Source organism: Sebastes umbrosus, chromosome 23 (genome assembly GCF_015220745.1).
Source record: "Sebastes umbrosus isolate fSebUmb1 chromosome 23, fSebUmb1.pri, whole genome shotgun sequence".
Taxonomy (NCBI): Eukaryota; Metazoa; Chordata; class Actinopteri; order Perciformes; family Sebastidae; genus Sebastes; species Sebastes umbrosus.
Window position 1 is genome coordinate 4,587,557 of NC_051291.1, and position 27,730 is coordinate 4,615,286.

General features: G+C 41.3%; 1 protein-coding gene across 1 annotated transcript in view; it reads left to right on the forward strand.

Annotated features, from left to right (window-relative positions):
• Positions 1 to 27,090, forward strand: part of ntf3 (neurotrophin 3) — a 43,523-nt gene extending 16,433 nt beyond the window's left edge. Inside the window, exon 2 of the mRNA XM_037759773.1 lies at positions 25,269 to 27,090. Within this exon, the coding sequence (XP_037615701.1) occupies positions 25,269 to 26,141 (873 nt within the window). The 3' untranslated portion in view covers positions 26,142 to 27,090. The remainder of the gene's footprint in view (positions 1 to 25,268) is intronic.
• The last annotated feature ends 640 nt before the right edge of the window (positions 27,091 to 27,730 follow it).

A 27,730-nucleotide genomic window follows, 5' to 3' on the forward strand; every position in this document is an offset into this window, starting at 1 on the left:
GACAGTATGAGGAAAATAAAGTTTAAAAGTATGTAAACATGTTCTAGTAGAAACACAAAATACAAGTATGAACCTGAAAATGAGCATAATATGGGACCTTTAAATATATAAATCTAGGAATAAATAACAATTCCTTTAATAAATTGTTTAAGTGCAGCCACATTTTAGTAAAATAATAGTACAGTAACAGTAAAAAAAACAGTAGTGCAACATCAACTTAAAAACTAAATAAATATCTTCTATCTAATATCTCCTATCTATCTTTTTCTCTGCGTTCGAGCTTGTGCATCGCTGCATTTCTTGGCATGTGGTAGATCAGTAGAATGATGTAAACGCATTGGCAGGAAAGTGCATTTTGCAATGCACTTTCTTGCCAATCTCGCTGACATTGCAAAATGGCACTACTAGAGGTAAAAAACTCAAGTTACCTCTGTGGTGGACTTTAGATATCCCCCCATGGTTTGTGATCAGTTCACTGATGTTAAAGTTCAAGTGTTAAAGTTCAAAATTCTCAGTTACAAATCATTACCATTTGGAGCCATTAAGTTTATTTTCTCCGAGTTGTGAGGTGAAATCACACAAATTTGAACAAATTTGACTGGCGATTCTGAAATGTTAGTTTTGTATCGTACTAATGTTTTACTTGGGTTCGTTTGAGACCCGTCATGGGTGGGAGCATGATGATGATTTATAACGGGTGGCTAGTCTGCAGGAAGTTTGTTTGATACTCACCATTGTGGGTTTTAGCTAATGGATGAACTCGTTGACAGACGGTGACCAGCTATAAAGTCAATTGTCCTGCCAGGACCTCTGGTTGGCTCGCCAATACAATAAGGAACTTAACTGTAATTACACAATCTAAAGCCTGGAAATAACAGAAAGTCATACCGATGACTGATTGCGGGTTTATCTTGCTCTACTCCACACTAAGGCCCATTACTGTACCAAATCACATTGGACGTTTAAGGATCACAAGGGGGTCAACATTTGTTGCAGTCACAAGAACAGACCCCCATAGGGAAAACCCCTCTAATTGCTTTTAGAGTATAAATTATCTATAATTTGTGTTGTAAGATATGTGCGCTGGGAATAGCGATCATGTATTTAGAGAATCAACAGGAACATTTTCTCTTCTCTCCCCGGTTTATGTCGTCAGACTGGCTGCAAGGTGTGTGTTCTCGTTTTGTTTTTCTGTCAGGTGAAGGAATGTGTACCTGTAGGTATGTACATATGTACGTACATGTAATCTGTGTTAGAACATACTTTCGTTCTGTGCGAGCACACACACACACACACACACACACAACATGCTGCCTAATCTCCCACTTTCCATTTCAACATCACTTTCATTGTCTTAAACGCAAGCAACAATGCACATCGCACCAAAGTCGCTTGAGTGTGCAACCGCATACGTACACAAACTAGTTTGTTCAAGGGATGATGCAGATGACTCACCTGGCTGGAGACAGCCAGACTTTCAGAGGGTAATTCACTGTTATGATTGGAATTCGGCCCTTCCCTTCACTAACCATAATGGCCCAGGGGTGAAAAGAGAGCAAGGTGTGAGTTGGATGAAGACACGGAGGACAAGCCGCCTGTCTTACAGTTTTTTTTTTGCCAATTGCCAACACACAAAAACTGGCATTTGTGGCACAATTATTGACAGCGCTAACTCATGTAGCATCTATTGACCAGGGATGCTAAACCGAGTTTGAATTCTAAAACACGGTTATCTACTAAACACTGCCATTGGAATACCACACTGAATTATCAATCACCTACAACCATAATGCACCTGTGAAAACACCTGTACCCAATTAGATCACGTAGAGTTCAGAGCATGAACACTATAAATAGGATTCAGGTTTGCTCTTTGGTATGCACAACGATGGAGGCCGATTTTGGAAAGAGAGTTAAAGGACTCTAATTGCAATATAATGTATTTTGATTACAGTATAATACTGTAACTATGTTCATGCCATCTTCAGTTATAGTAATCACATTTCATTTGTGTTCATAGTCTATATTTACGGCAAATACTTGCAAAAATTCTTGCAAGACTCACTGCCCGACAACCTATCCTAACCTTAACCATTCAAGGTCAATGCCTAACCTTAACTATTCGAGGTCAATGCCGAACCTTAACTATTCCATGTCAGTTCCTAACCTTAACCATTTGAGACCAATGCCTAACCTTAACCATTCAAGGTCAATACCTGACCTTAACCATTAGAGGCCAATGCCTAACCTTAACCATTCAAGGTCAATACCTGACCTTAACCATTAGAGGCCAATGCCTAACCTTAACCATTCAAGGTCAATGCCGAACCTTAACTATTCGATGTCAGTGCCTAACCTTAACCATTAGAGGCCAATGCCTGACCTTAACCATTCAAGGTCAATACCTGACCTTAACCATTAGAGGCCAATGCCTGACCTTAACCATTCAAGGTCAATACCTGACCTTAACCATTAGAGGCCAATGCCTGACCTTAACCATTCAAGGTCAATACCTGACCTTAACCATTAGAGGCCAATGCCTAACCTTAACCATTCAAGGCCAATGCCGAACCTTAACTATTCGATGTCAGTGCCTAACCTTAACCATTAGAGGCCAATGCCTAACCTTAACCATTCAAGGTCAATGCCGAACCTTAACTATTCGATGTCAGTGCCTAACCTTAACCATTAGAGGCCAATGCCTGACCTTAACCATTCAAGGCCAATGCCTGACCTTAACCATTCAAGGTCAATACCTAACCTTAACCATTAGAGGCCAATGCCTGACCTTACTCATTCAAGGTCAATGCCTAGCCTTAACCATTCAAGGTCAATGTCTAACCTTAACCATTTCACAAAAGTTTTGCAATTTGTGTGTTACTTTCTAGACACGACCCTATATAATAGTGTTTTATACTTAGAACATCAGTGTGCAGTTGGCATGTGGAAAGAGCTATTGATTTGGTGTTTGTGTGTAAAGTTGTGATGCAAAAATACCATTTTTAGAAAAGTTTATATAGCATGCATATAGTTTTGAATGAAGTGTATGCTTTTGCGAGCGATGTAAGATATTTTGTATTTTGTGTATATGTTTTTTAGATTTGTGTGTCCGGCCCTAGTTTCAGAAATTGCGGGGCTTCATTGCTTTGCTGCTGGGCGCTGATGTTGCAATTGACTTTCACTTCTTGGCAATATACGTTCTTTGTTATAAGCTTCATTCCCAAAATGTTGAACTATTACTTTAAATGTCATGTTTTAGAAAAGGAGAACCTTAATGTTTTAGCAAGACGATGTTGAGGCTAAAGGGAGGTACAGTACAGGAGCAAGACAGTAGGAGAAATAAGTAAAACTGTCACGTTGAAAGTATTACCCAGCACGACCTCGCCACACACTTCTCTTATCTATATCAAAGCACATCCGTGAGTTAAAGCTGTATTTGTACCTGCTTTCTGAATATCTAAATCCAGTTGGGTTTCTAATGTAACGAAAGTGTCAACCAAGTGGTTAAACACATTATCATGTTTTAAATTCCTTGATAATCTCTTTGACTTGCACCACAGGTTTCCATTGTATGGAATCCAACGCCTGAAAGTTTCCAGGACGTTTCAGGAATTCCTAGATCAGCGGAAAACAAAACTTCTCTGGCTTTTCCAGATTTCCCTAATTCCCCCTCTTAGAACAGACCGCACAACGTGGAGTTTGAGATTGAAAAATCCAGATAGATCTGATGCAATCAACTCTGTATTGCTCTCTCTCTCTCACACATGCTGAATATTAGCAATGTTTTTATCCAACGCTCGACAAGTTAATTTTATGTGAGCTTTGGAAATGATGCATAAACAACCATTTGGCTTTCCAAAGCTGCATAAAAAACACTTTGGCCTTCTACCATTCTGCAGTGATTTCACCAGGACCACAGAAGCCACTTGTAAATAGCCGTGTAATTAAATGGAGTCGTTCGGCATACCGTTGATTCCAAGCATATCTGTGTGTTGACACCTCCTGCAAATCTCTTTTCAAGTGTTGATATGCCTGTTCAGTTTTTTCTGTGTTGATGAATTGTAATTTCCAGAACAAATACTTGGCTGGAAACTGAGCTACAGACTGCATCTAGCTGTCGTTTCGCCCTCTCTCTCTCTCTGTGTGTGTGCCGTAACATCTGGAGTCAATTGGACAGTATTAGGGCTCAGACATCGCCGGGTGAAAATCCCTCGGGAGGATTTGCCGGTTTGGCACACTGCTCGCTAAGCCCCATCACTAAGCGCCCCTGACTGCATCATCACTGGGGTCTCCACGGTAACTGCAACGCACACCATGCATCGCCACCTTCACAATTTGGTACAGTTGTGGTTTTCCTGAGCCAGCGGGTTTCCGTTTGGAGCCACAAGCGCTCAACAAATGGATCAGGGGTGTATTTCCTTTTATTTTAGATAATCTTGCGTGATATTGACTGTGAGTGCAGCTGGTAGATTTTAATTCAGGGTTTGATTTATATTGCCTGAATAGGACAAGGCCAATACAGTTTCTCCCTATTGCCACATTTAATTTGTGTGCAAAAGTGGTTTTAAGCAGTTAGTAGTTTAGTGTTTCAGAGAAACTGGCCAGACAATGTTGGTGGTCCACGCTGGACCGCAGTTGTGTATTTCAGCCCAGCGTGTGTTTACCAAAGTCGGCTTCAGGGAACCTCAGGCATTGATGCATGTCATTGGGGTCAGAATTAGGGCTGTCGCAATAACTGCAATATTGCAATACCCGCGCTATTGACAAGCCAAACGCAGGGGATGGCAAGCAACCACCACAACCGCTATGTTCATGTTTTGTCATTTTTTGAGCTCTTTGAAATGGGAGCGCCGCATATTTTTCACTATGCTACAAACGGCAGCAGTGTGACGAGATGATGAACGTCCATCCTGCGCTGAGTGCGGCAAGTTTGGTGCTTTTTATCTGGTCGCAGAGAGTTGAATATTCCACTTTGAATTAAACACTGCACTCGTCACTGTCACTTTTTACACAGCCATCCAATCACAACGGAGGAGGGGCGGGACAAATATCACACAGACAAGATCCTACATGTAGGTTACAAGTGCTGAAATTAATACACATAGACCAGTGGGTCTGTCCTCTCTCCCTACGTGCTACAGCCTTCCCATCATCCAGAGCAAGTCCTCTACCTCGTGCCGACATTTTTACCTCTGCGGATATTCCGTATCTTAGCAACCAGACGCAACCAAAGCGCCTCAGCTGAAAAAAAAAGAAGCTGTGCCTCACTGCCTTCATGTTATGTAAATAACAATAAACAAATATTTAATTAGTTTTAAAACGGTCATCTTTGTCATTTAAAAAGCAACAATATACGTAATTTATAATAATTTATATCGCACTAAAATCAGGATAAGTGAAGTAATTTGCAAAGAAAAAAGGCAATACACCGCATCAGGAGACTAACTTAAGGACCCACAGAATGTTTGTTTTCTTTTTTATATAATAAATGAGCTTTATTCTATTGTAGTGTTCTCAGTTGTGAAACAGAAAAATGTTCCCATATACTAGTTTTTGGATTTAGCAGAGTTGTTCATGTTTACTAATATCTTTTACACTGTCTCAGACCACAGGAATAATATGTATGAATTTTGACATTGGGTGTAGTTCCCCTTTAAGAGGCGACATAGGGCATTTTTTAATGATGGCTATATTCTGTGATTCATCCGAACATTTAACCATTTAACGTATTCACTTTTTTAACAGTTTATCACGCGATAGTCTTATTTTGAAATTCATTCATTTTTGTGTTTGTGTAAATGACATGAAAAGCTTTTTGTTTTTGTTATCATATGAAACTAAGCTAACCACAGTTTTATCAAACATTTCACTGATTCTGGTTAGAGTACTTTTATATTTTTATCCTCAGCCTTCTCTGCTGCTCAAACACCTCGACTGTTTGCTGGCTCAGTTTATCTGCGAAGCGTGGACCTGTGTTTTATCGACTCTAAATCTGTGACATTTTATGAATGTAAAAGTCGAGACAACTCAAATAAATAAAGCAACCAGCCACAACCAAACACAAATCAGTGGATCATGGATTGAAATCTGTGACATTTTACAAAGAAAGAGTGCATGAAGTCATTGAAGTGGATAACTTAAATCATCACTTACTTTTGCTGAAACAATACGCTCAGAAGGCGAATTCACAAAAGGACTGCGCAGCTTTTGCGGCCACTAAACCTGCACAAATGAGACAAAAAGAAAATGTGTAACTCTCAAAGTACCCGCAAAGAGTGAAATGCACCTCTAACTGCACTGCCAAGAAAATAGTGTCTCGGTGCTGCTGTGCTATTTGCACGTATTTAAATGCATACATTTGACGCAAAATTGGCTCCTTCAAATGAGCCCCATTACAAAAACAGTCCAATTTACAAAGATCAGTGCTAATGCAGTTACAGTGAAGTTATTAGCGTCTTCATATTTATTTAAGGGGTGTCTGCTTGTCTCACTTGCAATCCTTATTTATACTAGTGTTTCCGTCCGTGTCCATACACTGCTTTCGCTGCTCCTTATACTTCCCGGTTCACAATTACGTGGATAACTTATGAATTGATTTCGTGCTGACCATCACGACATTTGTTTTTTAAATTTGTGTCTATGTTCATGAATCAATACATTCAATTTTGTGACTATTTCACGAACTGCTGTGCGACTGACCTGTTACTCATGTTGCCAACCCAAACCATGATCTTTTACTAACCCTAACCAAGTAGGTTTTGTAGCCTACACCCAAAACAGTTGTAGGTTGTGATGTACAGTCTGTAAAAATCTGCAGCATCCATAAGAATAAACAGGAAATGATTTTCTCGCAGTTACCACGGGAGTTGGCAGAGCCACCGTGAAACACATATAGCTGTGCTTCAGTTCCAGCGGGAAACTGTTTGACTAATCAGATCGCTTTGCTGAAAGTGTCCGTTGTGTAACGGAGCCAATAGAACACCTGAACACTGAGAGCCAACAGCATCTCCACCTGAAAACATGCCGTGAAAACAGACTTGTTGCCTCAAAATATGACGAGGAAAATTCAAGTAGCACTCAGTGTTTTCTCTGCACTGTGGAATGTTATGAAAGGTACTTTATTTGGTGCCAGGATAAATGGATGAAGTTGGACCGCTCATGTTGTGCCGTTACGCTTCATTATTTATCTTGACATTCAGATTGTTGCCTGAGAGACTAAAATAGTGGGTCAAATGTGCAAAAGTCTGAGTTCATTTACTTCCTTTCCTTCTGTGGAGTTTGACAGCAGTTTGCTTTCCTTATTAAGCATTACAGCCGGTAGATTACCAGGCTGGCGTCCCAGATACAATCAGTCCAGAGGTTAGACGGTGATTTGTTGGTCATTGCCATTTTCATTCCAACTTCTTAAAATAGCTTAATCTTCTCTCACCTTTATTTCGCCCTTTGCCTCATTTCTTCTTTTCCATACTTCTGATGATAAGCTACCACCAACAAAAAAAACATTTCCTGGTGTTTTTTCACATTTAAAGCCTATATATATATAACGGGACAGCTGCAAGGCGGAAAATTCTGGAGGAAGTGTTGAACGCTTGACATGACTCTGTTGCTGTACTGATGGAATTAGTGCAGTGTAAATGGACATTTTACTGAATTTATCAAGACAAAAGGGAAACATGGAGGAAGTTTTGAGTTTGCATTAACTGTGGGGAACATGGGAAATTGATGATGGCATGTCTCTAATAGAAGAGGTAAAGGACACTATTTGAGAATTTACGGTATGATATACAGAGTGTAAGGTGGAGAGAATAGGTACGTTTTGAGTAAGGCTGTCAAAGTTAATGTGAAAATAATGCATTAACGCAAATTTGTTTTATTTCTTTTATACTTTTTCGAGGTTGTTTTCGTATATGCAATTTACAGTTCATAATTACAATAGTTTATAAACCAATTTTTAAGTAATTGAGCTTAGAAACAAACACAATAAGTACACTAGAGAAAACATCAGCATTCAAAATTGAAATAAAATTAAAAATAGAACAAAAATTAAAAAATAATAATAATAATACAAATAAAAAAATAAAAATAAAAATAATAATAATAAATTAAATAAACAGATAAGTTAATAAAAAAAAGAAGAAGGGGGTGCAGATTTGTTTTAATGTCACTAATTTTGCATTAACGCAAGTTGTAATGTTTAAGGTTGTAGCGTGCTCAGTTTAAGATCTAGAGTGAAGATACTGGTATCATATGAAACAAAAAAACCTAAGGAATCCATTGATACCAATCATGTCATAGTAGCTTGTCGCAAAGGAAGCAAAATAACGCTCCAAACTTGCACTAAATTTTGGGGAGGAAAACTGTCATATCCATTTTCAAAGGGGTCCGTTGACGTCTGACCTCAAGATATGTGAATGAAAACGGGTTCTATGGGTACCCACGAGTCTCCCCTTTACAGACATGCCCACTTTATGATAATCACATGCAGTTTGGAGACAAGTCATAGTCAAGTCAGCACACTGACACACTGACAGCTGTTGTTGCCTGTTGGGCTGCAGTTTGCCATGTTATGATCTGAGCATATTTTTTTATGCTAAATGCAGTACCTGTGAGGGTTTGTTAATCTTTATATTTATGCATTTTGATGTCATTCTCTTGGACACCTGTCCTTCTGTAAAACTGATATATGGATCTTTATGCTCCACTATGATCACCAGCTAGTCTCTAACTGCCGTTTGGTGCTGAGCAGGTAGTGAGCCTGCTACTGCTGGAAATGAGGTGATGAGAGAAGCGTTTGTGGGTTGGAAAACCAAAACAATGAACTAAAAGATACAAAATACAGCTGTAATTTTTCCCTCCTTTTCTTCTCACTTATCCTCTTATTCCCTCGTCTTGGCATATCTCCACTTGTTGGCTCCCTTTCCGCTGCCTCGCTGCCAGACATCGACGAGGCTGCTTCTATCATTACTTCATGTTAATCAGACAGATGGGCTGGTGTCTGTCCTGCTCTAACACGCTACTCCTCCGCTGCCGGTAAACTCCAGTTTTTCCTTTTCATGCACTTTACACCAGGATGCAGTTGAGGGGCGTGTGTTCAATTATTCTTGCCAATTAGAGACATGTTATCACCACCGCGCCCCGATGAGGTTACAGTACATCACATCTGCACTGTAATCCGTCAGTCACACACGGGATTACTGTGAATCAGGTACCACTCCACTCTAATTGCCTTTCACCCTGTAAATATTTCCAAATGTGTTTTCATTTCTGATTGCAGAAATATCAAATGTCTGTGTGTTTGTTTGAATTGGCTTGCAGTTCGACACGGTCTATGACCTTCAAAAACAAACAACCACCAACATGCACACGCACACACAAATATGCGGAAAGGAGCGTTGTTTTTGAGGCTCATTGGGAAATGTGCTCACACAACAACCCCTTTGTCTCCTACAAAATTATAACTAAACTGCATTCTCAATTACGTTTTGAGGGAAAACTTATGTTCTCCAGGATTACGTTTGCAGTTAAGCACGTGACCAACGTTGTAAATTGTTCGGAAAGCCCAGTGCTACGAAAATATACACTCTCCGTGTGACAAACAGAAGCACATGGCTAATTATTATGCAGAATGACATCCTCGGACATTCCCGTCTCGTTGCCTTGAATGCCTTCCTTGGTTGGTTGGTTGGTTAGGTTTAGGCATGAGGAGGGAAATTAGTTAGGGTAATAATAACAACAGGGTAATGCCGGGTACACGCTACACAAGAAGCAAGCTGATTTTGAGACTCGTATGTACCCATACGAACCATTTTCATTCACATATCTTGAGGTCAGAGGTCAAAGGACCTTTTCCTAGACAAAATTTTGCGTAAGTTTGGAGCGTTATTTAGCCTCCTTTGCGACAGGCTGTGACCCGGTGGATTGGTCATTGGCCCGTGATAGGGTGCTGGGTGGCCCGCCAACCATTTTCTAATTCACAATACAGCTTATTTCTAAAACAGTTCCAAGGAAGGATCCCCCAGACCACCCCACCCAGACAGTTAAATGTTTGTTTTGTCATTTTGCAAAAGTGGCCCCCGGCCAAAGCAAGTTGATTATCCCTGTTTTATGGTTATCTTGGCAGCAGGTCGGATAAACAGTTGACTTTGATTTAGAGAGATGATGTGCATGCACTTGCTCATACGAGTTACACACGCACACTTTTTTTTTTTACATTCCTCATGGTGGGCCAAATCACTCAAAAAGGTCCGACACACACACAGAAACAATCCCCGACATGATCTGACTTACACTGCCACAGGCTCCACTGACAACAACACAGAAGCACGTGCACATACACACACACACATACACACACTTGTTCTCTCCTGCTGCATGCTTTGATGTGTTGGCGTAGGAGTTTGGTTTGGTGACTTGTTTTGTGGTGAAATGATTCATTTGCAAAGTATCGAAAGGTAAAATATGAAGCTGCCTGCGCTGTTACCTCTGCAACATTCACAAACACAACCAGATCTTTACTTTCTAATGTTACAATTGGTATCAGGATTCTGCAGTGACAGATTAAAGCAGCGTAAAGGATGTCTGCAAAAATATCTTGATGATGGAGAGAGAGAATAAGGAAAGAGTAAGCAGAGAGCTGGAGGGTGGAGAGGACAGAAGAGGCAGCTGATGGCCAAAAACTGTGGGAGGAACAGGGGCGAATTTAAGATTCTTAGGATTCTAGGATCAGATATTTAGGGGGCTCAGTCAAGGGTGTAAGTTTGTTTCAACAGCATGTATTAAGCGGGTGGTCTGGTGGTCCAACCCTAGGAGATTTTGAGCGTCAAACACTTAATTTCCTACATTCTGGTAAGTTTTTATGCACCAATTTCTAACCTTTTCTGCATCAAGCTATGATGAAAATGTCCAAAATTCAGTGGTCTCACTACAATGAAACGGCCTGTATGGGGACTAACATCATCACACATGAATACAGTTGGGCTCATTGGAGCCACAAGAGTCTCAGCTTTACAGTGATATCCAATTTATGTAATTCTAAGATTGTTTAGGGACCCCAGTATGCAGGAATATTCAAAAACACCATTTTAGAATAGGCGAAAATAACATATTTACACTGCATTCAAATAACTGCATGTGATTATCATAAAGTGGGCATGTCTGCAAAGGGGAGACTCGTGGGTACCCGTAGAACCTATTTTCATTCACATATCTTGAGGTCAGAGGTCAAGGCACCCCTTTGAAAATCGCCATGCTAGTTTTTCCTCGCCAAAATAATAATTATAATAATTAGCTGTCTGCTACAGCTTCTTAAAGACAGTAATGTCGGTGGTCTCAGAGGGTTTGTTAATTGTTTTTTAGGTTGCTGAGATGAAATTTAGGTGTGCTTGAGCACCCCTAAAAAGAGTCTAAAATAGCCCCTGAGGAGGAAGATTAAAAAAACTATGTTGGAAATGCAAAAGTACTCTTGAAGACGGGTAATAACCAATTAAACCTGAGGAAGTGGAAAAGGGGCCAGAATAAGTCGACCTGAGTTAAAAAGTATAAGACACTTCCAGACAAATAAGACGACATTCACCGATGGCAGTGGCCGATCTTTATGTTTATGTGTTGCATTCGTTTTGTGCCGGCTAAATGTTGTGTTGTTAGCTACTGATTAAATTACATTTAATTTATGTTTCACAAAATGTTTTTGCTGGGTTAGGTAATACTTTCCTCTCATTCAGTAGGTAGTTCTATACAGGCTAAGGGGATTTTGAAGCAGTTATTTTTCTTGAGAAAGAAGGTTATCTTATAGCTTGTTTCATAAATTTGTACGATTTAATTTGCTCTCATTCAAGATATGAATGAAGGGCTGAAATACATTAAGAGTGAAGACAGTTCGGTTATTTTGTTCTAATGAAGATGTCAGTTTCCCTGGCACCATAGGGGGAATAAATAACAACAAAATAAACAACAACAAACAGGCCAAATTTGTGTTTTAAACATCCGTATCGGCCCATCATTTTGCAATCGGTGCATCCCTAAACTGTTCTGTAATCAGTATTGTCCACTCCGGACACAGATACACTTTATGCACACCCTCAAAAATAATGTGCACCCGACACATCTGATCATTTCAATTTGACCTGGCATGTATACTCGTTGAATTTGGGAAGATGTTGCCAGTTTAAATTTAGCCTTTTGGGGATCATGGACACTCAAAGGCATACACCCTCCTTGCCCGGTGGCATTTCTCCTATCCCTGAGAGTAAATCATCTCCACAACAGTATATGATATAATTGTGCAGACGCGTCACAGCTGAGGAAACCTGTCTGTGCTCCCGCTAAGACGCTGCCACGCCGAGGCCGATTATCTGCAGCAATCCCTCAGGAGTTAAAAGCTCAGAGGGGCTGTGAGCCTGCAGCTCCCACCTGTGGCTCCCCACACACCGCATGCATGCAAGACACACTTTGTCGTCCCGTTGAGCGTTTGCGACTACATTTACATTTTGTGCATTTCTCTTTGTGCTGCAGCTCTAAGCTTGTACCAGATTAACAGCTTCAGTGAGCGTGGAGAGAAGGCGAGCCAAGGATGTTGGCAATTTACCCAGCTCTGTTTGCTAGGGAGCGATTAGCTCCGGGGTTTTGGACACGGAGAGGGAAACGGGCAAACAGACTGATGGGAGTGAGAGCTTAGGAAGTTACATACATGCACACTTTATAAACTTTGTTTGCATTGGACTAATGACTGGGGAAGATTAATATTAATAGAGGAGATTGTGCTTTCAGTGCTGAACAATGTTTAAATTGCAAAAAAAAAAAAGATTTGTAAAGCAAATTGACCAAATTCTATTGATTCTGTGAAAGGTCACTAGAGTTTGAGTGGGTTATTTAAGAATTACATAATACGCTTCTCCTGTGTGTGTGGCTTTAGACACAAGCGGATAGGGAAAGGAAAGAGGGGGAAAGGAGTGAAGCGAGGATGGATATGAGCAGATCGGTGTGTGAGGTGATGAGCGGATGAAGAAGGGATAATGTCAGAGGGAGGGGGCGGCGGGCCGGACACTGACCTAACGGGCCTTGAGCCTCCGAAGATGAACACATAAAGGGAGCAAACATTGCTAACTTTGTTCCTCGAAAAGTAAAATCTAATTTTCTCCCATTTTTCCCAATTACATTTAGGACATGAAGATCTCTTTTGTGATCATTCTGATTTGAGCTGGAAAGCGTCTGATGAATGTGTTAAATATAACGCGGGTCTTGTGATGGTGGGTCGGGTGCAGTTGTTGTTTTTTTTGTGTGTAGCAGGACATTGCGCTCCTCCCTGTCTGACTCAATTAAAGTTATTGAATAACGGCTTTTAAAAGGAAAAACAAAACAGAATTTAGAAATTACAGAAACAAGAAGAGATACAAGGACGTATTGATCAGAGAAAGGAAGGGGAAGTAGAGGGGAAATGGACAGAAAACGTGAGACAAACATTGAAAGTAGTTTCACCACACAGTTCTACGTTTTACTTTTAGAGCACACATGTACGTAACGTAGAAGTCTTAACTAAGTAAAGCAATAAAGTCCTAGTTTGGAGTAGTAACATTGGAAGCAGGGGTTTAGCTAAGGGGAGTATCCTCTTTTGTCCCAGCCAGGTTTCTAGGAACAGTTACATCAGATCTTAGTAAATGGCTTTACATAGTCCAACAGCTATTTCCATTTAGTGGAATCGGACACAGCATGTCTCTCCTTTTGATAAAAGGACTGATGTTTATTCATTCACATCTTATTTTATTACGAAAAACTGCCATGTGTCATTTTTATTTGTTTTATGAAAATTAACTACATATACACAATACGTTATGTAGGTTACTCTGTGTGCAGTTAATTTCCGTATGCCAAGATCTGCCATAGAGCATGGATCTGCACAACTGGTGGACTCAGGGGGGCCCCCGTGTTCGAAAGAAATGCAGAACAAAGTGCCCTCTTGGATGCCTCTATGGTAGATAAAACGTGAAGTGCCTTCTAGAGTGCCCTTCCAGTAGAGACAACATGATATATTGCACTCTTGCGTGCCCTCCCAGTGGAGAAAACCTGATAAAGTGCCCTCTACGGTGCCTTCCCAGTGGAGAAAAGGAGATGCAGTGCACTAATGGATGCCCTTAAATAGAGAAAACATGATGAAGTGCAATATAGGATTCCCTACATGCTGCGCTGGTGCCCCTTTTATTTTTTTTGCCCTGCCCCTCAGACAGCCTGAGACAGCCACTGATCTGCAGCCTTTGAGGTGCATAGACTCAGTATACTACAGTATAGTAACTAATACTAGTTTATTATGTGCATCTTTGGATCTTGCAGGGCCAAACTCAGTGGCAACAAGTATCCTTTAATTGTAAAGGAAATGTTCGACATTTTGGGGAATGCGCTTATTTGCTTTCTTACGGAGAGTTAGCTAAGAAGATTGATTCCACTCATGTCTGTATGATCAATATAAAGCTACTGTTAGCTTAGCTTAGCATAAACACTAGAAACATGGGGAAACAGAGTTTACCATTACCAGAGATGTGCTCATAACTTCCTTAGAAATAAGTCATGAAAAAAGCATTAAAAAAAGACTGATCGACGAAAGAAATCTCAGACGACTAAGACCAAAACAGCCGATTAGTTGGGGGCAGCCCTAGGGACAACCTGAGACTAGTGTTGTGTCGTTCGCGAACAATTCGTTCAAAAGAATGAATCTTTTGGGTGAACAAACTGAGCTGAATCACTTCCTCAAACGATCCGTTCACTTCTCAGTTTGGTTGAGCTCTCACTTAGTTCAGTCAGAGTGACTATGCAGTCGGAGCTCCGGTCAACCCTCTAGGGAACGGTGCATGTTCAGTGATTCAAACAAATATTTAACAGTCACACGCCCAACCACAAGCCAGTCATCCAATTAGATTACAGAATACATTTGTACTAATGGTACATGACAATGATTTATCACCCTCATGATGCAACACTCAGACCTATCCCTTTTATCCTCATTATGGTTTCCTCCCCTCCTTTCATCCTTTCCTTCATTCCCTCTTTGGTCCCAACTACCAACCTCTCTTCTTCAGTGTCCCTTTGCCACCGGCTGAGGTGAAAGCTTATCCAAATGACACTAACATTTGAATAAAGTCTCTCCTTTTTTATATTTCTTATGATGTTGGAGCTGACAATTAAATATCTGCCTCGTCAAACCCTGACCTTCGCTCAAATGTTTGTCTTGTGTGTCAGTGTGAATCAAGCCAGATAAAACACTTCATCATTAGTCATGTGATGACTAACGAGATGTCATAACATGACCTCAGGTTTGCATCTCTGCTTTACGTTGGTTAAGATCAGAGTCAGCGGCGGGCAAGTCGATTCCCCAAGAGTCAGAGTGTGATACAGCCTTATTCGGACTGTTATGTTGGAGACGAAGCTGAGTCTTAAGGCTAATCTTTCAATTTACCGGTCAATTACGTTCAAACCCTCATCTATGGTCATGAGCTCTGGGTAGTGACTGGGAGGACGAGACAGCTGATACAAGTGCCTGGAATACGTTTACTTTGCAAAATCTGAAACCGAGATTTGGCTGCCACAGAGAAACCTTGTAAGTTTACATGTTTACCTATTGATGTTGCTTTTTTCTTTCTGTTTTGTCTACTTTATTGAACTTCCAAGGTGCAGTTAACTGGAGTATGGTTGGGTTGGATCATGTGTGTGAGATAGAAATGTGTTATAAGTGCTATCATATGCAGGTTTTTGGGAGGACATGTGATGCAAAGACAACTGAAAATGATACATTATCATTGGCTATGGAAATGTATGTACATGATTATACTAAGGTAGAAGAGGAAATTAACTTTATATGATACATAATTCCTGTGTTGACTGAACCATTATACTGTATTAGGCTACTTCCTGGTGTTCAGCCAACCAGTTGATGCTTGTTTGTGCTTCCTACAAATACACTCTGTCTTGCTCTGCAGATCAAGAAGGTGACCTGTAAAATACAAAATGTATAAGTGTACAGCACGAGTGACATTTATGAGCCTTTCAGTCAGAACACGGTAACGGCACCGTTGCACTCTGAAGCCCATTATTTCCAATGGCTTGCACGACGCAGTGCGCGCAGCTCGTGGTGCGAACTTTGGACGCAGCCAACTGTGATGTATGTTGAACCCAGCAGCCAACGCAAAACGTGTTCTATGTGAAAGTCAGCCTGTGTAGACCCGCTGGACTGATCGAAATAGAAGCGTATGTTCCGTCAGAGGTGCGTCACGCTACCGACTGAAAAACTTGGCTGATACGGCTCTGAAACAGCCACACTAGCGACTCTGTGAGGCGGTATGTGCTTTGAGCTAAATGCCACCACCTGCATTCTAGCATAGACTGACGTCATGATTACATCACGGAGTTAGCTGGAGGCAAAACAACAGAAAACACCAGAAAACATTTCGCTGATATTCCTGTTAAATCAACGGGAGTCACGAGGGGTGTTGTGGTGATGCGGGGTAAACAAAGCCCCCAAACCCTGCATTCCAGTTTCACCCTGTTCTGTTTCAAGCCACAGTAGGCCTACCATCTGAATGTCACATGAAAAATATATTTTCCTTGAGCAATTACTTATTTAAGTGTGAAGCACAACACTCTCTGAGGCACACTGTGAATTTCTCGTGAACTTGATTTACTGCCGTGTCCAATCCCCAATTGTTTGAGGGGGAAAAGTCAGTTCGAGGAAAAACTGTGAGCTTGCAAAAGAGATGCTGATGGTGACCTCACCCTAAAACAACAGGCTGGTAATTAGCACCAGTCACGAATTTCCTGTCCTGAACTCTGAAACTCCACGCAGAATCTCTTATGACCTGTAGATGAATGTGAGGAATCCTGACTTCCCCGAGGCTTTAGATGTTTCTTCTTGCCCAAACCTGCTCCCTTTCGTCATTTACAGTATGTGCACAGTGCAGGTAACCAATCAACACACTCTCAATCAGAATCTGGATTTAGTGGAAGCAACGTCTTGGTGATTGCCGCAGCTAAAGGATTACATGGTTCCTCTGCAGGCTGAGGAAATAGTCTGACCTTTTGGGCCGACGAAACAATTTAAATCCACCGTAAAATCTTGAACTTGCTAAAAGTAGAAGCAACGCTGCTTTTAGTACTTCCAAGAAATGTGACATTTTGAAGTAACAAAAGTTAACTAACCTCTGATCTGATCTCAACTAACAGCAGGGGTCATTAATTACAGAGTAAAGGTTGAGGTATGGTTTGGTTTTTATGGAGGATTGTTCAAACACGTCTAAAGAGAAAGTGTTTATGCCTGTTCTGAAAGGTCACAATCGAAAGCGAAGGAAAAAAACTGTCATCATAGAGAGGGGGAAGACGTGTTGAATTGTACAAAGGGGCCACGAATGCCTCTCTCCAAATCCTATGGCCCCAAAAAGTGCTACTGCCGGCCCTGTGTTTATCACAAATCTGATTGCAATCCGTCGTGGTTTTCTTACACTACATACAGTAGGAATCAGGATTGGTACTACTCCACTCCAGTTTGGGATATTATACAAACATAGTTATATGCAACTACTCATATGATCCTTACCTATTTATATTTTTTGGCATTTTATATATTTTGAATTAGCGCCTTATTGATATTGTATATTTTATGTATTTGCACTCTTCTTCTTTGTACTGCATCTGCTGTACAACAACTTCTCTCGGGGGTGAATAAAACCTTATCTCATCTCATGTTATCTGAGAGGGTGCTGGTAAAGCACCTCAAGCTGTTTCAGCCACTGCTAGACAACAAGCACTTCATTTGAAGCATACCGAACCTCCTCAATCTCAACAAAAGACACCACAGTATATAGTAATCTTCCCACATCCCTTCTTCTCTGTCTCTCCAACAGTGTGTCCCATTGTCTACCGTGTCAACCGGTTCAGATCCATTCCAGCTATTCCAATGGACATCAACTTTTCTAGGATAGTCTATTAATCTAATAATTTAGTTTTTACTTTCTTACGGCACTTTGTAGGCGGACGTTTTACTGGCGTTGCTTTCAGTCCAAATTGGCGGAAACGTAGCTTTGCTGCTGGGCGCTGATGTTGCATGGAATGAACAATTGACTCTCACTTCTTGGGCAATATACGTTCTTTGGTAGAGCCACACCCCCTTTTCAGCAAGCATATCGGACAGCGAGGCAAGGAGGAATCAAATTGTAAACTATTAATCTTAATGTTAAAGTACATAATTTAAGTTTAAACTACTTTTAAAGGTGCTAAACGCAAAATTGAAAGTATATCTATTGCCAGAAGGGTGGGTGCTATGCTTCCGTGATAACTCCCCGGGTCGGGACGGCGTTATCAGCTGTAACCGCTGTATAAGAGCAGTGCATTAACATCTGTCAGCTTTGTTCTTTTTCCCCCCTTTCTCTCTCTCTCTCTCACACAAACACTTTGACTTCTAATGACTACATTTATTCCCTATAACCTTAAACCCAACGCCTAATTATAAACCTAACCCTAAACTCAAGTCCTTGTCCTAAAATAACTTCTTGTAGAGGTGAGGACGGGCAAAGTGTCCTCAGTGGGGAGGTGTTTCCTCAATTTCCTTTCCTTGTGCAGACTTTTGTTCCTACAATAAGCATAGAAATACAGGACATACAGTACACACGGTCTCATTATCACCCTGCACACTGAGAAAGCCTGCGTGTCAACATCATAAACGACAATTAGGGCTTCTATGGAAGTGATTATGGCAACAGGAGGGGGAATTAATTTGCCTCACTGGAGGCAGATTTCACAGGCCAGGCGCCTGGTTTACAAAGAGATCTTTATTTGCACATTTGGATTTAATCACCCAAAGCGGAGGCAAAGAAAGTGTTTGAAAACTCAAAGGTTGTGTTGGTGTCACAATAGGTGGTTAATCTCACACTGTCAAAAATGCCATGACGGGGTAATCACATCTGCTTCTCTTTTAAAGGGCAGATTACAGCACCCAGACTCAATTTTAAGGGCAGATGCTGTATTTTCTTAGTTAAAGGGGACATATCATGCTCATTTTCAGGGACATACTTGGATTTTCTGTTTCTACTAGAACATGTGTACATGCTTTAATGTTCAAATAACACATTATTTTTCTTATACCGTCTGTCTGAATAAACCTGTATTCACCCTCGTTCTGAAACGCTTCGTTTTAGCGCCTGTCTCTTTAAGGCCCTCTCCTGAAAAAGCCCAGTCTGCTCTGATTGGCTTGCGAGAAAAATATAGTGCATATGGACATTACATCAATAAGTTTTATGTCATCGACTTATCGTACAATATATAGGCACATCTCCTCAATCATTTTTATGTTATTGACTTATCGTACGATATATGGCCATGGGGGGTTGGGAGGGCGGTATATTCTAATGAGCCTGCATGTGTCTAGGCCTGTCGCAATAATTACTATATTGAATCATCATACGATATATATATGACCTCGACAATTTTTGCTGACCTCGATATCGCACGTTGTGTTTACATGTGTGTTTGTTTACATGCGTGTTTGTTTGCATGCGTGTTTGTTTGCATGCGTGTTTGTTTACATGCGTGTTTGTTTGCATGCGTGTTTGTTTGCATGCGTGTTTGTTTACATGCGTGTTTGTTTGCATGCGTGTTTGTTTACATGCGTGTTTGTTTACATGACAATGTCACCAACATTTTAGCCAACATGATGCCAGAATAAACAGCAGAGTTTTCCATTATAAGACTTGGGCATTGCACATTTTTGTTATTAATATTCCATTGATACTTTGATACTCTTTGGACAGAAACAGAGAGAAATGAGCTGGTGTGTGTGTGTGTGTGTGTGTCTTTTCTGAGCTATTGATTGTAAGGTGACATTGCTGCTGAACAGATGCCCCTCTCTCCCTCCCTCCAACCAACAGCTGTATCATCCAGCTTTAACATCGCTGATGGGAACAAATCACCTCTTTTTGTTCACAGCCGTCTGTTTGTCCATTATCCCTCACTTTCACTTTCTTTTCTCCTCCTTTCTTTGAAAGACATATAAACCTTTACTTGTCGAGGGAAGGTTTAGTGAACGTGCGTATGCAACCCAGCAACCGCATCAAGTACCGCAGCTCGGTCAGTGCACCTCGGCTATAAACTTGGAAGTTTGTTTTGAAAAGACACTATGCATGTAACGAGCGGAAAATGTACGTTTGCTATGAACACGGAAGTTAATTGTGAAAAGACACAATGCATGTAATGAGAGGAAACTATGTTTCCTGTGAACACGGAAGCTTATTTTGAAAAAACACTGCATGTAATGAGAGGAAACTATGTTTCCTGTGAAACCGGAGCCTTATTTTGAAAAAACACTGCATGTAATGGGAGGAAACTATATTTCCTGTGAACACGGAAGCTTATTTTGAAAATACATTATGCATGTTATGAGAGGAAACTGTACGTTTCCTTTGAACACGGAAGTTTATTTTGAAAAGACATTATGCATGTAACAAGCAGAAACTTGACACGCCATCCCTGACAAGTCCAAAACTGAAGCTAGACCTAGAGCGTCATAGTTTGAAGCGCAGGGCCACTGACAAAGCGTCGGTATTTGACTAGTTGGCAGTGAGAACAAGTTGGCATGCGTGCTTTGGATTGCAACATAAACAACAACTTCCCTGAAACATAAACTGCACATCACCACCTGCTTATCTGTGGGTGTGTGGGTGTACTATAATTACAATGGGTGACACAGGAGAAAAATATGCTGATACCCAAAATTGTTCTTTGACTTTGTCATAGATTGTTTACATTTTTCTCTTCATATTCACAGAAACTCATTCACGACATGTAGCTGCTACGCATAACCACAGTCCCATTGATGACGCTGTATTAAAATGCAGCTGTCGAATCTCTGAGCACATCTTGTTCTTCATGTTTAAGGTTAACAGAGGTGAACTCTAATCTTTTGTGATCAGTTTGGTTACTAGGTGACAGCCTCACATGGCCTGTGCTGTGAGAAACAGAGGAGCATCTGTCCTTGTTGTGGTAGTTAAGGGGTTCTTTAAAAAAAAAAAAAAGTAATAATAATTTGAAGCGGTCACAGCTGTTGGAAACCCCTGCGGTTAACACTCAAGTGCATCAAAACAACTAGTAAATTTGGAAACAATAAATCATAAGAACAACTCGTCTTAGAGGATTGCAGAGCACCTGAAAAGTTAAAAGGGAAAGCTGCGTGGTTTCATTGTTTTTACCATACTGTGTAGAGAAAGAGTATTATTGGATGGAGCATCTTTGCAATAAACTTGCTGCAGAGAAGTGGAGAGTTACTTTGAAACTGTTTACATTTACAACAGTTGTCAATATACGGCATGTAGGCAATATGAACGTCACTTCATTCAACATGATGGAAGCACCAATCAGTCCTCACAAACACCAAGGTGAATGAAGGTTTGTCATTTGGGTCACAGACTTCGACTGTATATAATAAGTGGATGTAGTCACCGTGACGTCAGCCATTGGTTTGTTGACTTTGGTTTTGAAGCCTCCAGTTTGTCAATTTGGCCATCGCCATCTTGGTTTCTTTTGCAACCGGACGTGACACAAGAGGGTGGGCGACCAAAATATGCCTTACTATTGCAGCACTCAGTATCTCTGCATGTTTAATGCGGCTATAAACAATATTTTTATATTAACGATGGATCATTGTGACTACTATGATGTGAAAAGGGGTCTCTCGTAGTGATGAAACCACAGACAACCCTCAGTTCTACGTAGCGTTTAAGCAACTTTCAGCTTGTTGTTTTGGTCCGACCCACAACGTGATAGTTTTGGTTGAGTCTCACCGCTCTCATCAGTATTGTTTTCATCCACAGCAGGCAGCTGTTTTCAGTGAAAAAAAGCTCTGATAAACTCACTGTATGCTACTTACCCAGCTAGAGCATTTTAGGATGTTTCAGCTTGTTGTTTTGGTCCGGCTCGTAACATTACTGGTTTGGTTGAGTCTTACGGCTCTCATCAGTATCCTTTTCATCTGCAGCAGGCAGCTGTTTTCAGTGAAAAAAGCTCTGATAAACTCACAATATGCTATGTTCCCAGCAACAAACAGCAGACACACAAAAGTTAGTAGTTAGCCGGTGAATGTAGTGGAGCATTTAGCAGCTAAAGAGCCAGATATTTCCCTCAAGAGTTGGTGGAGACCAAAAACAGAGTTAAAAGTAGAGTGAATATTGGACTTATATTTATCAAGTGGCCAGAAACACTCAACTCCAAATGAATGACAATGTTGCTCTGTGTCGCTGGATGTGCAAATAAGTAAACTCGAGTTCACCATATGAACTTTTAATGTGATTATGTGTTGTGTTTACAGTTTGTTTCTGCTGCCTACAGGCGGCTAAAATATAAGTGATGCAGGTTTTAAGGTGGGAGAAATCTCCAGACTGACGGTGAAAAGCTGATCAAAGGAAATGAATGAAAAGCACCCCCCCCTTAGTCAAACTGTCCGATGACTAGATGAAGAGTAGAAGACAGTGGCTGCATTAACGATACTAATAGGTGGAACTGTATGAATGAGGCCACTCAGCTCTAATAAAAAAACAAAGAGAGAAAGAGCTTTTTCTGAGAACTAGGAAGTGGTAATAAATCTTCCCTGAGGTTTTACACCGCCAGCACATCCTGACCCATGCTGATTGGGAACACGCAAAACATCTGCTTTTGTGTGCAAACATGAGCAAAATGCTTTCTGACATGATGTTAGACTATGAACTGCAGGTCTCCTGCTGATCACCACAAGGTTTTTAAAAACTCTTCTGGGAGTGATCAGTCGTAAAAAGACAACAGTTTCCAACAATCTGAAAAAAAAGCTGGAACTCATTCAGGCTTTTGCAGATGAATGGGTGCGCCCAAAAAAAAATGCAGGAGTAAATGTCACCATTGGCGGCACCGGAGCTAAGAATGTAACCCGAGCCAAGTGATGACATACTGTAGTAAGAGTAGACGCTTCAGGTACGGCTTGTCTTGGTAAAGTTTTTTGGCTTTGACTGGAGGAAGTAAGACAAGAGCCATTGGCACAGCAGGTGTGGTGATGTGATGCAAAACTTTGATGAACATTTCCAAAACTGCTACAGATAAAAATGTGTTTTTGATCATTTTGGAAAAGTGCACATCAAGGAATTGTAAAGACAGCAGGAATAGGATACTTTAACCTAAGAAGTATGGTTGTCAAAGTTAACGCAATAATATTGTGTTAACACAAATTCGTTTTAATGCCACTAATTTCTTTAACGCAATAACTCAATTTGATCTTTTGGAGATTGTAATGGGCTCATATGAGCAAAGGACGATAAATAACGCTCCAAACTTCTAACTTTTGGTGAGGAAAAACTGGTATTGCCATTTTCAAAGGGGTCCCTTGACCTCTGACGTCAAGATATGTGAATGGAAAATGGGTTCTATGGGTACCCACGAGTCTCCCCTTTACAGACATGCCCACTTTTTGATAATCACACACAGTTTTGGGCAAGTCATGGTCAAGATGTGTGAGAAATAAGCCATGCAGTTGCTGAATCTGTCTTTATTTTGGATTGACAACGCTTAGTTTAAAGGTTTCTCAGGAGTTTCCAGAGGCGGCGAGTTACGTCGGACGCCCGTGATTTGCATAAAGTAGTCGAGACCTCGACTTTATGCAAATGATTAGCGGGCCAACGTGACGCCCCGTCTCTCGAATCGTGCCGCCACGCTAACAGAATGCATTGCACGGCTGCTTACATAGACAATGCATGGGAAGCGTGGAAAGGACGGAGGCTGTGGACATGTACCATGACAGCTGTTGTTGCAATGTTGGGCTTGAGTTTTTTATGCTAAATGCAGTACCTGTGAGGGTTTCTAGACAATATCTGTCATTGTTTTGTGTTGTTAATTGATTTCCAATAATAAATATATATATACATTTGCATAAAGCATCATATTTGCCCACTCCCATGTTGATAAGAGTATTAAATACTTAACAAATCTCCCATTTAAGGTACATTTTGAACAGTTGTTTCTCGTAGACAAGCTGTTTTTGTTATTGAAATCCGTACCTATGATTGAATATGATAAACACTCATTGAAAACAATTTGACCTTTCAGTATCTCTCTAATTACGCAACAGTATTAGTTTACGACGTTTAGCACACGATGTTCAATATGAAGCAGGGCGTCACCTCTCAGAATCATCCTGCTGGTCTGGGGATTTGAACTGGCAACCTTCCAATAACAAATCTACCACTCCACCAAGTAAAACACAACTACATTTAAAAAAATAATTACTGTACGTAATTGACGCTGTTAAAAAGAGACAGAAGACTTATGGCGACACAACAAGTTGTGTGCGAGCCAGTTTTCATTCTGCACATTTTCAGATGCTCGTGCCAAGCGCTTCTATGTGCTACTCAGAACTGAATTATGGGTGTTTTATGGTCACATGGTATGTTGTACAAGTAGCGGCACGTCTGTTCCCATAACTGTTTGTTCATACCAGGACACACACACACAGACACATGCATGCTGCTGCTGCTATTTACATTGTGGTAACGGAGTTCAAGCCAAAAGCTTCCCAGAAAGCCACAAATGTATGCCGTATAGGCTATTAGAGTTTACAATGCAAACATAGATGTGCAGATAACTAGCACTGGATTACTTTGATACCGAGGGAAAATTAAAAACATGATTATTCTGGCAAGTTCTGAAGTTATAAGACATCGGAGATAATAATGTCCTCAGGAGGTGGAAGTCACACTGAATCTATCACAGTCACTGCTGCTGATCGTGTACATAAGTAGGTCAAATCAACAGGACAAACAACAATGATTAACTTCCTGTTTTTAGAACAACAGCATGCGGCCCTTTTGACCTCACGCAGGCTGTTCTTATTCACGTTACACCTATTTAAAGTAATGCATCGTAATTCGAATATAACCCAGATAATCGTGAGCCAGGACGTGCAGGGTTGCCTCCAAGGAAGTCAGGTGACGTAGTATAAAGAGCGACAAAGTGCTCGTAGCGAAGAGGTCGGGGTGGAAGGACGGGTCAAACAAACACGGGACTTTCACCAGCAGGAGACCGCTGTTCATGTCCGGTGTGCAACCAAATCAACGCTTACTTCTTTTACTTGACTTTTGTTACGTAACTTGTGTACTTAACTTACACTTGTGGTGTTAGTTACAAATGTAGTTATTTTAACCCAAACCACAATCTTTTCCTAAACCTAACCAAGTCGTTTTGTTATAGCATATCTCTTAAAAGTGTCTCTCTTTCTGTCTCTGCAGATCTTACAGGTGAATCTAGTGATGTCCATCCTGCTGTATATGATGGTCCTTGTGTACCTCTATGGTATCCAGGCAACCAACATGGACAGCGGTCGCCAGGGGCAACAGCAGCAGCAGCCGAGTCCCGACCCCTTAAACTCCCTCATCATCCAGCTGCTTCAGGCGGACCTGACGAGGGGGAAGACCAAGGCGAACCAGAGCCAACAGGGGAAAAGCAGGGACACCGAGCCCCAGGACACGCTGCCTCCTCTCCTCAGCGCAAACTTCCCTTTAGAGGAGCAGGGCGACGCGGAGCAGTGGGGGAGTCGCAGCGGCGAGGGCAGCGACGGCGTGGTTGACCAGCAGGTGACGTTGTTGAACTCGGACCTTCTCAGGCAGCACAAGCGGTACAACTCGCCTCGGGTTCTGCTGAGCGACCGGCCACCGCTGCAGCCGCCGCCGCTGTACCTCGCGGACGATTACGTGAGTGGCGGATTGGACGGGGCGGCGGGGAACAAGACGCGGAAGAAGCGCTACGCCGAGCACAAGAGCTATCGCGGGGAATATTCTGTGTGCGACAGCGAGAGCCAGTGGGTGACGAATAAAACCCAAGCAGTGGACACCAGGGGGGACCCCGTCACGGTTCTGGGCAAAATTAAAACCACCGCCGCGCAGGACATCAAACAGTACTTTTACGAGACGCGCTGTCGGACCCCCAGGCCCTTCAAGGGCGGCTGCAGGGGCATCGACGACAAGAACTGGAACTCGCAGTGCAAGACGACGCAGACGTACGTTCGAGCACTGACGCAGGTTCGTAAGACAGTGGGCTGGAGGTGGATACGCATAGACACTTCCTGCGTCTGCGCGCTGTCAAGGAAACGTCACAGGACGTAACCAAAACAAGACAAGCCTTGCCGGTGACTACCTGTTTGGAATTCTACTTCCTATATAGGATTTTACTTCCTGTTCACGGCACTCCCCACCACAGGATTATGTGCCACGGTGGTGACGAGCAACACTCTGCTATAAAATGAAACTTTTACTGAAGACATCTTGGGTCCATTTATATGATATTTCACTTTAATGTGCTGCAAATCCACAAGCCGGGTGCAGCGCCGCTGTTACGGAAGAACTCTTATTTCCAGAGGGGCTGGGGAGGGAGTGTGTGAGGGGGGAAACTGTACATATAAATTATTTAAATTATATGAAATGCATGTAGTTTATACATGTTTATCTATCTATATATGACGTATGAATATATTTGTGTTATTTATTGAAAGAAGTTCTTCTTGGAAAAGGAAGAAAATGTCTATAAAAAAAAAAGGAATGAAACAAGCTATGGACTCATTTTGAGACTATAATACGGAGCTGGGCTGCAAAGGTGCTTCACAGTAAGACTTTACATGTGCCTTGACCAGTGTGGCTGCAGAGCAGAGACACAGGACATGGTAACTCACAGACAAGCAGTTGCCGCAAATGTGACGGCGGCCTGTTCTGTACCGTCCAATGGACCAATATGGGGCCCAAATTCTTTACCTCTTAAATGAGGTGACCAAAACACTGATTTGAGATTTGTGACCAAACATATACATTTACACTGCGTTCACAACTGACCATACTGTTATGTTGCAATACACCACGAGTCTATTCATTCCTCTGGGAGACAGTTTTAACTAAATAGGAATACATTTTGTGGAATCTGCTGGCAGTGATTGAGAGATTCAGGAAAAATCTGTTTGGTGTTCATCAGACCACCTTGACTCTGTTCACCACGTTTGACTCTCAACTGTTATCATGAGCTGTTTTTGTTTCTTCCTATTAATAAAAAACTATATTTCTTAAAGTTGGAAACATGTCATTAACAAATATCCATTTAAAATTTATATACACTCCTCCTTCAAAGTGTATTTTGACCTGCTGCTGCCGACCACTGCATTGGTGGTTACTTCAATTTTAGGATGGAGTACATCGGGTCTAGTAGTCCAATATTATTTGCTGCACACTGGAACCATTGCAGAAGTCCCTCACTCTGCTCCTGGCCTGTTATAACATTAGCGCTATGTTGTTGTTGTTGTGTGTGTAACACTTGAATCTCTAAAATGCCACTTTGAGGAAAAAGCTTTATTACTGGCTTTGTGACTATGGGATGTTTTTTTTTAGTTTGATGACCTCTGCATTTTCAACGTACACTGGAGAGTTTCACCAGAAGCAAGATAGATCTCTCGAGACGTGAGAAGACCCTATAGAACACGCTAAAATAATTTAATAATTTAAGTTAAACAAGTCTAGAGATATTCTATATTTTATTGTCAACAAATCCCATGAAAAAAACAACTGGTCCTACTATCAAGTATTGTGTTATTCCTCAGTGCCATAGAGCTCCATTGTTGTCCAGAAACCATTCAAATCAATGAGCCGCATTGTTGCACTGTTCCTTCATTCTAAAAAAACATGAGGACTATAGTGTATTTGGAGTCGACCCC